This window comes from Zalophus californianus, chromosome 9, assembly GCF_009762305.2.
Source record: "Zalophus californianus isolate mZalCal1 chromosome 9, mZalCal1.pri.v2, whole genome shotgun sequence".
NCBI lineage: Eukaryota > Metazoa > Chordata > Mammalia > Carnivora > Otariidae > Zalophus > Zalophus californianus.
Window position 1 is genome coordinate 113,550,872 of NC_045603.1, and position 12,507 is coordinate 113,563,378.

General features: G+C 34.2%; 1 protein-coding gene across 8 annotated transcripts in view; it reads right to left on the reverse strand.

Annotated features, from left to right (window-relative positions):
* The window catches only part of WAC (WW domain containing adaptor with coiled-coil), an 83,804-nt gene that overhangs the window by 21,083 nt on the left and 50,214 nt on the right, over nt 1–12,507 (reverse strand). For 6 of the 8 annotated variants that reach the window (XM_027595807.1, XM_027595805.1, XM_027595804.1 and 3 more), the window contains exons 5-7: nt 8,729–8,844; nt 8,027–8,139; nt 3,112–3,420 (exon numbers count right to left, since the gene is read on the reverse strand). In XM_027595807.1, coding sequence (XP_027451608.1) covers nt 3,112–3,420; nt 8,027–8,139; nt 8,729–8,844 — 538 coding nt within the window. The remainder of the gene's footprint in view (nt 1–3,111; nt 3,421–8,026; nt 8,140–8,728; nt 8,845–12,507) is intronic. The other 2 variants (XM_027595809.2, XM_027595808.2) reach the window with 1 other exon arrangement.

Sequence of the window (12,507 nt, forward strand, 5' to 3'; positions counted from 1 at the left end):
AAAGATCTTGCCCTTGTATTTATTACAGCATCCTACCACTGACCCCCAGATAGAGCTTAGCTATACTATTAGCACTTACAACCGAAAGTCTGAAGAGTCTGAGCTTACCCAACCATCAACCTTTTAATATAAATTTTCCGTTAAGGAAAAATCAAACAAGGAAATCACTATATTGATGAGAAGAGTCAATAGGAAGTTTAACTTGAATAACATGAATGTCTCCATTGAGAAAAAAATATATTTCAAATTAATGGACACTTTACAAATTTAGACTAACTGGTAAACAATCTGTAAAGATTCAAATTGTTATACAATTTAAAAAAAACAATATTGCCTTCATTCATATGTAAGGAGTACTTGGAAAGATTATACAATTTTCCCTATTTCAACAGTCAATCGCAAGGTAATCAAGTCTTTTCCTGTTTAAGTTTAAAATTATTATATACAGAAATTCTAGGTAAAGTTTGTGATTAGCAAAATACTTTGTAGAATTAAAATTGACCCATCTATCATTTGTTAGGAATTTTGAATTATTGGAGTCCAAATTAATACAGATTTGATTGTGTCTTTTATTACCTACAGTTTTATGGAGATAACACGAATTTTAGAGAAACTGCCTCTAACACATCATGTACTTAAACAGTGGCAACGTTCAGGTTCTTATCTAAGAGATACACCAACTTCCCTTACACTGTTGTTTTAAGAAATAAACTAAAATATATATTAAATACTTAGCACCATGCCTGGTACACAGTTAATTTTTAATATTTAAAAAGTTTGTCAGGAATGGTGCTTGAAGCATGGAGGGAGAACAAGTTCAACATGTAATTAACACCTAACTCTAAACAGCTTAATTAAATGAACTAAAATTATAATGTGGTTAAGTGCTATAATAAACAAATATAAGCACCAGTGTTTGGGACAAGACTGGGAGAGGTTAACTGACACTGAGAACGCAAGGACATTAGAGCTGGCCTTAAAGAAAGAGTACTGAGTTCAACAGAATGGAAGAAAGAACATGTCCTTTTCAGCAAAGGCTCAAAACAAGAAAGAATATAACATGCGCTAAGAAATGTGTAAGTCTGCAAAAGATGAATTATAAGGAATGTTAAGAGTGAAATGATGGCGATCAAGCTACTCAGACAGGCTGCAACCAGACTCTCAAGTACTTGCTATAATCTTACTAAGAAGCATGGACTTTATCCTGTGGATAATGGAAAACCATTAGAAGGAAAAAGCACAATCCAATTTATATTTTATAATGATGCCACCATATGTGAATAGTCAGGGTAGAAGGAAGCAGTTATTTATAAACAGTTTTATTTCAAGAGAGATGTCCCGAGTTTCAATAATGGTAGTGGCAATAACCAGAGAAAGGATATATACACGTAAAGATACAGAAGGCAGAATCCAAGATTTGTTGATTGGTAGGTAGGGACAAATGCTGAAGAACAAGAAAGAGTTGGGAGGACAGTGTATTTACTTACTGAGAACCTGCGAGTAAGTTGTGGGGAAAGGGAGGAATCTGGGACACACCAAGTGCTTACAGAAAGGAAGCAGATATATGTTAAGAGTTAGAAATAAAGACTTGGCAGTCACTTTTGTAGACAAGACTGCCCAGCAAAAGAGAACATGCTGAGCAAGAAAAAAAGAACAAAACACAGTAAAAAGCTGAACAATACTGGTATTTAAGGGGTGAAAAGAGAACTAGGAGAAGGCTAGCAGTATCCCAGAAGCCAGGGAAAAGAATTTCAAAAAGGAAGAGTTAAATGAACAAGATAATGAGATAAAGACATTTTAAAGGCCATCAGATATTTTTTTTAACTGACCAGGATTTTAAAATAAAATTTCTGTGACCAAATAATCAAAATTTTAAAAATTGAAGAACCATTAACATCCTTTAGAAAGTACTACTACATTAACAATTACTGCATTAATTTAGATTTCATCTCTCAAGAATTCTCTTTACAATACTAATTTAATCTGCATCAGGGTAAATATGACTTATACATATGAATTCTGGTTCAAACCATCTTAGGGGAATCTAACAACATTTGGAACAACCTGTTTATAATGTATTAAGCGCTATACGATAAAAGTATGTGGCTTATAATATGTAATGAAGACTACAGAAGAAATTGAAACATGCATAAAAGGAAACGAGAAGCAAAAGAAATCTAATTATGAGAACTCTTTGTCAGCAAATTAAATCAATGTGAAATAATGAATCAGACAATAGATTAAAAGCTTAAAGACTCATCAGATCCCTGGAGCATCTCCTAAACCCACAGGACATTTAAAAGTTTCTCGATATTTACTTATGCTAATCTGCTCATTAGTCTGCTAATGGGTCTGCCCATAATTTATTTACTTATTGTCTTTTAATTTCCTTAACTTCTTAAAACACATTATAACGTGTTAAGTTTAGAACTGTGAGTGGTCTGTGCAAATATACTTATCTCCTCACTCTGCTTCTGTTATGTGTTACCTCCTAAAGTAGATGTTGCCACAATTTTTCTCTCTTTTGACAAGCTATGGTTATCAGCACTGAGCTGGATAAACACTTTAGAGTGATAAAGTTATCTTCTCTTCAGATTTGAGTTCTAATTGAGGCATTAAGACTCTATCTTGTGGCCCAGAACACAGTTTTCTAATTCACAAACTGAAACGAATAGTTGCATGTTATGCAGAAGTAACAAGTTTTAAAATGTCTCTATTCGGATCAAATTTTAATTAACAGAAAACTGAGACAATACCTAAACTAAACCATCATGACAATGATCACAAAAACCAAAAACTACTTTATACAAATATGAAGGGACAGTCGTTTGACTCTGCTAAGTTAGTTAAGCCATTACTAACTTATAAATTAAGCACTTGACTTCAAACTGTCAAAGGCAAAAAACAGTTCTAAGGCTTCATAATTAAAAATTAGAAGAAAAAAATCTAAATATGGCTAACTCTAGACCTAAATCTACGCAGTAACACTCTAAAAAACTTTAAAAAGAATTTATAATTAAGAGTCTTATTCAAGCTAATGGAGATAATGTAATATAATCAAAAATTCAGAAACTACAGTTCAACGTGCAGCATCTAGTAATAATGGCATACCTTTTCTTTCTGTTTTCTGTGCAGGGACAGAAGATGTGGGTGTAGGCAGTTTTGATAAAGTAGATGCTCCATTAGCATCAAATGATTTCTTTGGCTGGTGATCAGACTGTAGCGTAAATGGACTAGAAGGAAGAGTGCTTGGGGTAGCAGTTGGATGAACCACTGGTTTGATGGGGTGCTGTACTGGCGTAGAACTACTGTGAGTCTCTGCTCTTGGCAGTCTGTAGTCTCTGTCATTGTGTCTGCTTGTCTGAGACAAAATATTCTGTGGGAGCAAACTACTGGCATCACTGGAATGCTTGTCTTCCACTTTAGTTCACAGTTCGAAAAAAGAGATGTAGGAATGACGGAAGGGGGAAGAAAAAAGATTACGTTAGAATCCTGTCTTTAACATCAGCTAATTTAGCAACATACTTGTATCTTGTTATAGAACTGCAAGCCCAGTTAGTGTCTGCAGTTTTAGCTCAGGTCATGATCCCCGGGTCCTGGGATCGAGCCCCACGTCGGGCTCCCTGCTCTGTGGTGGGGAGTCTGCTTCTCCCTCTTCCTCTCCCCCTCCCCCTACTCATGCGCACTCTCTCTCTCTAATAAATAAAATCTTTAAACAAACAAAAAAAATCCAAATACTGAAAGAGAATTTTTAGCTCAACTCTAAGTAATCTATACTCATATTTCAAGTGGGCTACTAGTTTTGGGGATTCTTTAGAACCGCACCACAGTTCAAATAAAACATTAAAAAAAAAAATCAATATATGTGGAGTTCTAACATTTTACTCAAATGAAAAATTTTAAGTATTTTAAAAATATGAAAAGCAAATGGCCCATTCTTTTAAAATATTGGCCATGGGTTCTAATAACTGAATTACCCACAGTGGCTCAATAGCAAAAGAATATTAGCTTTATTAGCATAATTTTTCTGAATACTAAAGTAGCTCATTAGTGGTCTCTAAAGTAGTCTGTGCTAGGGCTTACATGACCTCATTTTGGGATGGCTGAATTTATGATGAACTGTGCATTCAATAAGTAAATCAGTTCATATTTTTGATAATGCTAACAATACCAGTTAGTTATAAACTCAAGTTATAGATAATGCTATCTGAAAATAGAAGGCCTACATCCAGCAGCAGAGTCAGAAAAATCTACTTGCTATTACCAGTTATACTAAAAACATTCTCTTCCAATTTAAAGTCACAGAAATATTTAAACCTCAGAAGTACTGCTGCTTCCAAAAAGAGTATAAGGAAAATTTCAATAATCATGATAATAAAATTTATATTTACTGAAAAATCTCTAACCAAAATTGTAATAGTCTAATCAGTAACTAAAAATTAAACAACTTTCAAAGTAGAGAAACATCTTAAGATTCAAAAGCACATATATAATAATATTACCAAAGGATGCCCTCCCTGTTGAGTATTTTAGTTTTTTCCAATTCATGGTTTCTCCTAGTCTAGAGACCAAGACAGCACAAAGAAGGAAGTATGCTTAAACTACAAGTCAGTTTCCAAACCTTCAGTGCATAACTCCTACATGTTACACTAAACAAAATGTACTGGACACTGCCAAAAAGTTTCAGTTGTATCAATAAAAAAAAGTCTTTTGACTTAAAAATGAAATTCAGTGTTATAAATTACACATATATTAACCTTAACAGAAAAAATAAACAAACAGATTGAGCTATCACAGTAGAATACAAACATCTGTTGTATATTAACTCATCGGTGAACTATCAATTTGCATGCACAAGAAACTTAAATTTTATTCTACAAGTTCTTCCTGAAAAGAATACTGCTACAATAGAAACTTTTAGGGACAGATAAAACAGAAATAATACCATGCCCAATTCCCACCAATCCTGTCACTTGACTACCAAAAACTGGACACCAAGAAAAATCCCTCTCAGTTCCTTATGACGAGTCAAAGAATATCAAGCAAATGTACTCAGATGAAAATTAAAACTGATATTTCTTCAAACACTTGTAAGCTCTGGGGGAGAAAAATGGCAGCAACTTTACAGGAACTAAGGAAGCTGTAGCTGCAACAGCTTTCTAGGATTCACAACTCTAGACAAAACACAGTTAATGCAGTGACTCTACTCGCACCCCCACAACAAAGACATTTGGCAAATGTATGGAGACATTTTGGGTTGTCACGACTAGGGAGAGAGGAGGTGTGCTACTGGCCTCTAACATATAGAGGCCAGGTACGGTACTCTACATCCTATGACACAGGACGGCATCCCACAACAAAGAATCACCTAACCCAAAATGTCATTAGTGCTACTGTTGAGAAACCCCAAATTAAGGTATCCCTAAGCACAATCATTCTATGAGGCACAAATTAAAGACCATGAAAACAATCTAGTAACAGTAATACCAAATTAAAAGTTTTATCCATAAAGTTTTCAATGTCAAGTTCTGGATAACATTATTTGCTACAGTGCAAAAAATAAATCTATTTTCTACCTTTATCTTTTTAACATATAAAGTCTTTCAGTCCCCCCTCCCCCCTTTTATTGGCAGTTACAAACTACAAATCTTTAGGTCTTACCCAGCATGAACACCAATGGACACATGGGAAAACTCTGCCAACACTTTTTGCATAGAAAAAGTTAAGCACTTAAATGGTTTAATGACTTCATTACTACCACACTTAAGTATTTAAATCAGTTGACCAATTAAGGAAAAATAAAAGGAAATATAGCTAAGGTTTTTCTCAAATATTACTTAAAACTGAAAAAGTGAGACACATGACTATAGTTCAACACACACATCAACCTACTGACTCATTATGTGCACTTCTAGGAATTTGGCTAAAGAAGGAGTAAGTGGGCAAAGACAGAAATCACAGCACTGCTGACAATAGGAAAAGGCTAAAAACCACCTAATAAGTATCCAGGGATAGAGCATTATTTATAAATGAGGGCACATCAAAAAAAATAAAATAAAAAAGGAAAACCAAGCAATTTAACACACTGATTTCTAAACTGACACAGAAACATTTCCTTGAAATACTACTGAAAAGGTTAGAAACAGTAACATATAATCCCATTTTTGATGTAAAACATATACATGTGTAGTTTTTATACAAATTTATATCCACAGAAAAAAAAGTATACGTCCCCAAATGTTCCTGGCTCATAGAATTAAAAAACGTTCCTTACTATTTTTTAATAACAAACATGCCTCACTTTCGAAATTATGGAGAAAAAAGAAAAGGAACCCCTTCATTTTTGAAAGAAAAAGATGCACACAATTTAAAAACACAACTTTAGGGGCGCCTGGGTGGCTCAGTTGTTAAGTGTCTGCCTTCGGCTCTGGTCATGATCCCAGGATCCTGGGATCAAGCCCCGCGTCCAGGCTCCCTGCTCGGCAGGAAGCCCCCCGGCTTGTGTTACCTCTCTTGCTGTCATATAAATAAATAAAATCTTAAAAAAAATAAGTAAAAATAAAAACACAACTCTGATTTTATTTCCTTAAAAATGGTTTACTAAAAAGACAAAAAATTACTACTTTCACTTCCAACAATATTTCCATCAGATCTTTAATTACTTCCTTCATTTACTCTACACCTCAAGGGAGAAGGAATGATAGGGTATTTTGGAAAGAATAAAGCAGACACACTAGGCTCTTACTTTTTTTCTCTCTAGGAACCTTCACCCACTAAGTGAGAGGCCTGGCCCAATATCTAAGAAAAAGTGATTATTTTTATACCCATTTGCCACTCCTCCCCCATACCCCCTTGTATTCCTCTGCAGTTTTGTTCAGGAGGACCATAAGCTGGATATTTTTTTTTTTTTAACCTGGAGAGGAAAACCTTTACCTCATTTCTAACTGCTTGCCAGAAGTCACAGTTACAGATATTAAGTAAAATGGAAGTAGAACCCAAGTCTTCTGTCTCAAGATTTAATAGTTTTAATTTCCTCACTTCAGTACTTTAAGTCATTTTCTAAGAATTAAGTGCAATTACACTAATATAAAAAATTAAATGTTCCAAGGAATATATCGTAAACATTCAGTGAAGAACTATGTTACTTTACTATCTGTTTCATCTTAAAATTTCTCCGGTCAAAAAATCAGTATCCTCTGCTGAGACCAAATACAACCCCTACTTAAGTTACAGGAGGAAGATTCAAATGCTAAAGGTCCAAGAACTCCCTGAACACATCTTTCAAAAATTTTTCTGAAAATTTCAAACGGTGATAAAGAGCCTAAGAATTCTATAGTGGCATTTAAATTCTATTCTAGGCAAGGGAAGTCACTGGTAATAGAATACCTTTACTAAAAGCTCCAAATACAAACTTAATTTGAATTAAGAAATAAATGTATGTTACTCATATTGTCCCACTTAAGACAAAATCTGACCTCAAAAAACATTAAGGTATGCCCACAGTATGGAGATGTTACCTAGATCTATGATCATGATAAAATCAGTTTCCAGATATAAGGATAAAAAAGTTTCTCACTGATAAACATAAAACACCAACAGACACTTTGATGTCACTATCTGTGTGTGACTATTATTCAATTATTAGATTGAAAGACTCAATGAGTTTTGGAAGGGATATCACTGTCCAGTTTAATAGGACACAATTCAGGAAAGGGGGGAAAACCAAACAATTCCAGTTTTAAAGAAGTCAATCCACAATATGAAATTTTGTTTTCCACCAATTCAACTGCATTATAGCCATTATGAGTAGTGATGAATATATATGTGCACTATTCCTTTGAGCACCCTTTTTCTTTTCAGGAAACAAAATGGTGAAGGTTAGGAAGACATATCTAACATAAAAGAAACCTATGTTTCTATTACTTTAGTTTACATATGTAAACAGCTATGCATACAGATATAAATATATGAACTATAGGAGTGAATCAAACATCATGTTGCTTCAAAGAAAAAAATTAATACTTACTTCCACTGGCAAACCCACTAGTGGCTGTTGCTTGCATCACCTCCCTTCTGTAATCCCTATCTTTTGGGAAGCTATTAACTGCCATCTTGTTTGCTTCTTTTTGCCTCTGTTCTCTAAAAATAAAACATAGATAAACCCATAAAAATTACATCAAGTACAATGAGTTTACATGTAACACTTCTGGTCAAATGTTCAACAAAATGGTATATGGAAAATAAAAGAACTGAACACAGCCATAATATCAACTGGTGTCGGAGATGAGATAGGGCTAAGAGAACAGTAATGTTTCTCAATGATGGTCATATTACAGCAATTATTTATAATGTCATTAACCCTACAGCCAAACTCTCCAATATTAATTCTACAAATATGAAGGGAACATATTATTATACTTTAAGAATTATGAAGATTTCTATTACAAATTATAAGGAAGATGCATTAAGTATAGGTTGATATAAAATCTTAAATATACTGATGGTTTACAAGGTCCTTGTGGACAGCTGCTTATCTGTCCAAGTTTTTTTTTTTTAAAGTTTCTTTTTTGTTTTTTAAAGAGAAATTACAGAAAACACATGGGCCAACTACAATTAAAGAGGGGTATGATGAGTTTCACTCTAAGAAACCTACACTCAGAATGTTCTAAAGATGTAAAGCTGTAAAATCAAGAGTAAGAAATATTTTTCAATGAGTAAGAGCAAATACCTTTCAAGCCACTCTTTTGGTTTTTCCCACTGTGAGACTTCTGTTCGACAATTGTAGTAGTATTTTTTCCCAGAAGAGCTAATATGCTCAGACCAGTCATCTGCAGAATCATAAGGCTTAAAAATACATTTTTAAAAATTAGAAAATATTAATACTATTTAATCACTTATTATGAAACATCAAGAATGTCAATGGTTTTCAAAGCATATATAAGGGAAAAGGGAAAAGACCATGAAATAAAAGCATCCAGATCTAAAATATAATTATCTGTGTATATATATCTTAGGACAACTTTAGTCTATGAACACCTTAAAAAATAACAATGGAAAATCCTGCAAAATATGAAATTAAAGAGATTAACAGACATTAGTTTATTAGGCACAAAATGAGAAATGCAAAATTAACATCTTGACTTTAGAAAAGCATTACCAAAGTTTCCTATTATAATTTTATTTGCTGAAATCCAGTCACATGGGGGGGCAGTTTAAAAAACCCACAGTCAACTGACTGATTTGATGATATGACAGCCATCAGTTCTAAACTCATTATCACGACAGTACTCACATATACTATTAACAGAGAACAATCTGCCTGTATTTACTGTTACTTAGTGGAAAAAAAAACATTTAATAAAACATAAACACAAATCAAATTATTATCTGTTTCACTGTTACAATCCATGAGATGTGGTGTTAGCTAAACCTTGTCTCACATAATATATGGGTCAGCAGCATCACTCATTTCCCTGTAACAAAAACCAGCCTTTCAAAAACTCTCAGATACATTCTCTTTAGGTATTTTATAAGTACTGTAAAATTATAAAGAAATTAGAAAAATCTGAAAGGAGGCCCAATTTTCCGTGGTATTGATATAAAAAGTGTAAAGTTTAAGTGCACTGGGCCCAGGAAATCTGGTAGAATCCCAAGTACACTTGAGATGAATTTCTTGCCTATTTTGTTAAAGGAGCTTGAAATGATGTTATACTTTGGTAGTCTACACTTCTTCTGGGTTCACCAGTGTACAGTGACACAATTTGAAAGTCTGAGGAAAGAAACGAATTCTCATGCCCTGCTGACTCAGCTTTAATTTTACCAACTAGAAAACAAGCCTAGAGAACGTACAAGTTGTCTACAGGTCACAAAACTAACTGGTGATGGAAGAAAGGATCAAATCCTAGGTTTCAGGATGCTCATTATTTCCAACAAATCAGGACCAATTCTCAAAATCCTGCAATAACTTTGAAGGTGCATGAAAAAATATTGCAGATTCTGCCACATTTATGCTCTTGGGATTATGCCTCAAAATAATGAAGTGATTGGCAATCAGCCCTGTGCCTCCAAAACTCTCATACCAGGGGGAAGTTAATTCTCAACCCTTGTTTTCAGAAGTAGGCTACAACCAAGTTGCAGAAACCCAATCACAGAAGGCCAAATGCAAAAAGTTCTCTTTCAACATTCACCACTCCTTGTACCTCAATTATTATACAAACTGAACACTTCTATGGATATCTGGAAGATTTGGTTTCCTGGGGAAGTGGTTATATGGGATTGATTACTAGTTTGATCTGAAGAAGTAGATTAAAATTTGAGGCAGGTGGACAGATGACATCAGAGTATGGCAGAGTGGTCTACACATCAGTGCTCTTCAAAGTGATGGTTTTGTGAATTTTCTGAAGAAGGTGAGCAGGCATCAAAATATATATTGACATACTCTTTCCCTCGTCAAGAGTCTCACTTTAAGAAAAAAAAAATTCAGCTCAAGTAAACAGTATACTATTTAATGACAGTTAATTTACATCCTGGCATAACCTCCAGGACAGTTAAAAGTTCACAGACCAGAACCTTGAAGAGTCTGAGTCTATTAACACTGCTCTGATTGTGCCCACCCAATCTTAGATTAGTACAAGTTAATGTCTTACTTAACAAAATGAGTTTCAGGGTAGAGCATTATAGTAACATAGCAGTAACTAATTTTCTCACCCCACTTCCATCCTCAAAAAAAGGTTAAGGGGGCGGGGAACCCTTTTAGTAATGAGGAATTTTTAAAATGCTGATGTGCAACAGGTGTTACTGCTCTTCTTCTTATATATTTTCAACTTTATTGAATTATAACTGACAAAACTGGAAGATACTTAGTGTATGCTGTGATGATTTGACACTGTAAAGAATTTCGCCTATCTGGTTCATTAACACATCCATCACCTCACAGATTTTGTGAAAACATTTAAGTCTTCACTCTCAGCCAGTTTCAATTACACGGTATAGTGTTATCAACTATGATCACCATATTAAACATTAGATCTTAAGTTATTAAATTTGATTAGGAAAAACAGAGTATCTACAACTAAGAACTAAACCCCAAAAAGGCCTGCAAACATTTCAAATATTCTGAATTAGGCTTGATGTACTTGCCAACACAAGCACTAAGGCAGCAGTTTTCCCAGTGTTGTCCAGAAACCCTTGAAGGACCCCAAAAATCATTTCAAAAGATCAAAACTATTTCATAATAATACTAAAATGATTTTGTCTTTTTCTTCCTCATTCTATCACAAGAACAGAGTGGAATTTCCCCAGATGCTGTGGAAAGAGATTTGTTATCACGAAAGATTGAATGCAGAGCACATGTGAAGTTCTAGGTATCTCCTATTAAGACAGGCATTAAAGAGATACTATTCGTTTTACAAAGTTATTTTTCATAAAAACAGTATATATGCTAACATGTAAAGGGTTTACAATCAACTGAGTTTAAAATTATCTTTGTTTTTTTAATAAAGATTTTGAGTAAGTGAGACAGTGAGAGCACGAGCACCCACACACCCACACACAGTAGGGGGAGGGGCAGAGGGAGAAGGAGGCTCCCCGTTGAGCAGTGAGCACAACGTGGGGCTCCATCCCAGGACCCTGGGATCCTGACCTGAGCCGAAGGCACACACTTAACCAACTGAGCCACCTATGCGGCCCTCATATTTATCAAATTTTAATTTTTAAATATGGTAAATATTGATAAAAAGCTCTCCCTCAATTCAAAATGTCTTTTAAGTGTGCTTTTCTTAAAAAAGCGTATCTCTTTCTGCTCACTCTCTTAAAATACAGAATCCTACTACTTCTTCCCCAAGTAAAACGATGGAAAAGAAATGGTTAATCCTGGAAATTAACTTACGAATTTTTAATAAGGTGCCTTTCACTGAATAACAACATCAAAAACGGCATTTACTATAAAGAATTTCATGGAGTCCTAAGAGTTCTGATAAATTTCTAATTTTTAAAAATTAAGTAGAGTATCTTCAGGCAAAGACTGGTTACAGAAAATAAACTTGAGAGCCTCAAGCTGAAAAGCTCCAAAAAATGCAGAAGATAATTTACATGATAACAAGTGGAGCTGGAATATAAATGCAAAGTCACCTGTGACTGAATGTAAAGTATTTCCCAGCAAATCAAGATTGGTGGATACGTAGAAGATATCAATTATGTGTTTAAGTGGGAATTTTTTTTTCTAAATGAAGCAATTCAGAGGCCTCTTAAAAATCACAAATAAGCATAACTAATCTTAAAACAAGCTACATGAGGTCTGTAAGTCCTATTATGATTTAGATTAGGAAGGATGAGGCATTCAAAAAGCTTTTCCTAAACAGTTATCATGGGCTAGGCTCTGTGTTAAACCACTATAAATGTTCATCACAGGACTTAGGGAACTACATGTGAATATCTTAATCTAATACTGAAAAAATAAGGCAACTTCAACTCGACTATCAACAGTTGATAAATATAAATCACCCATAC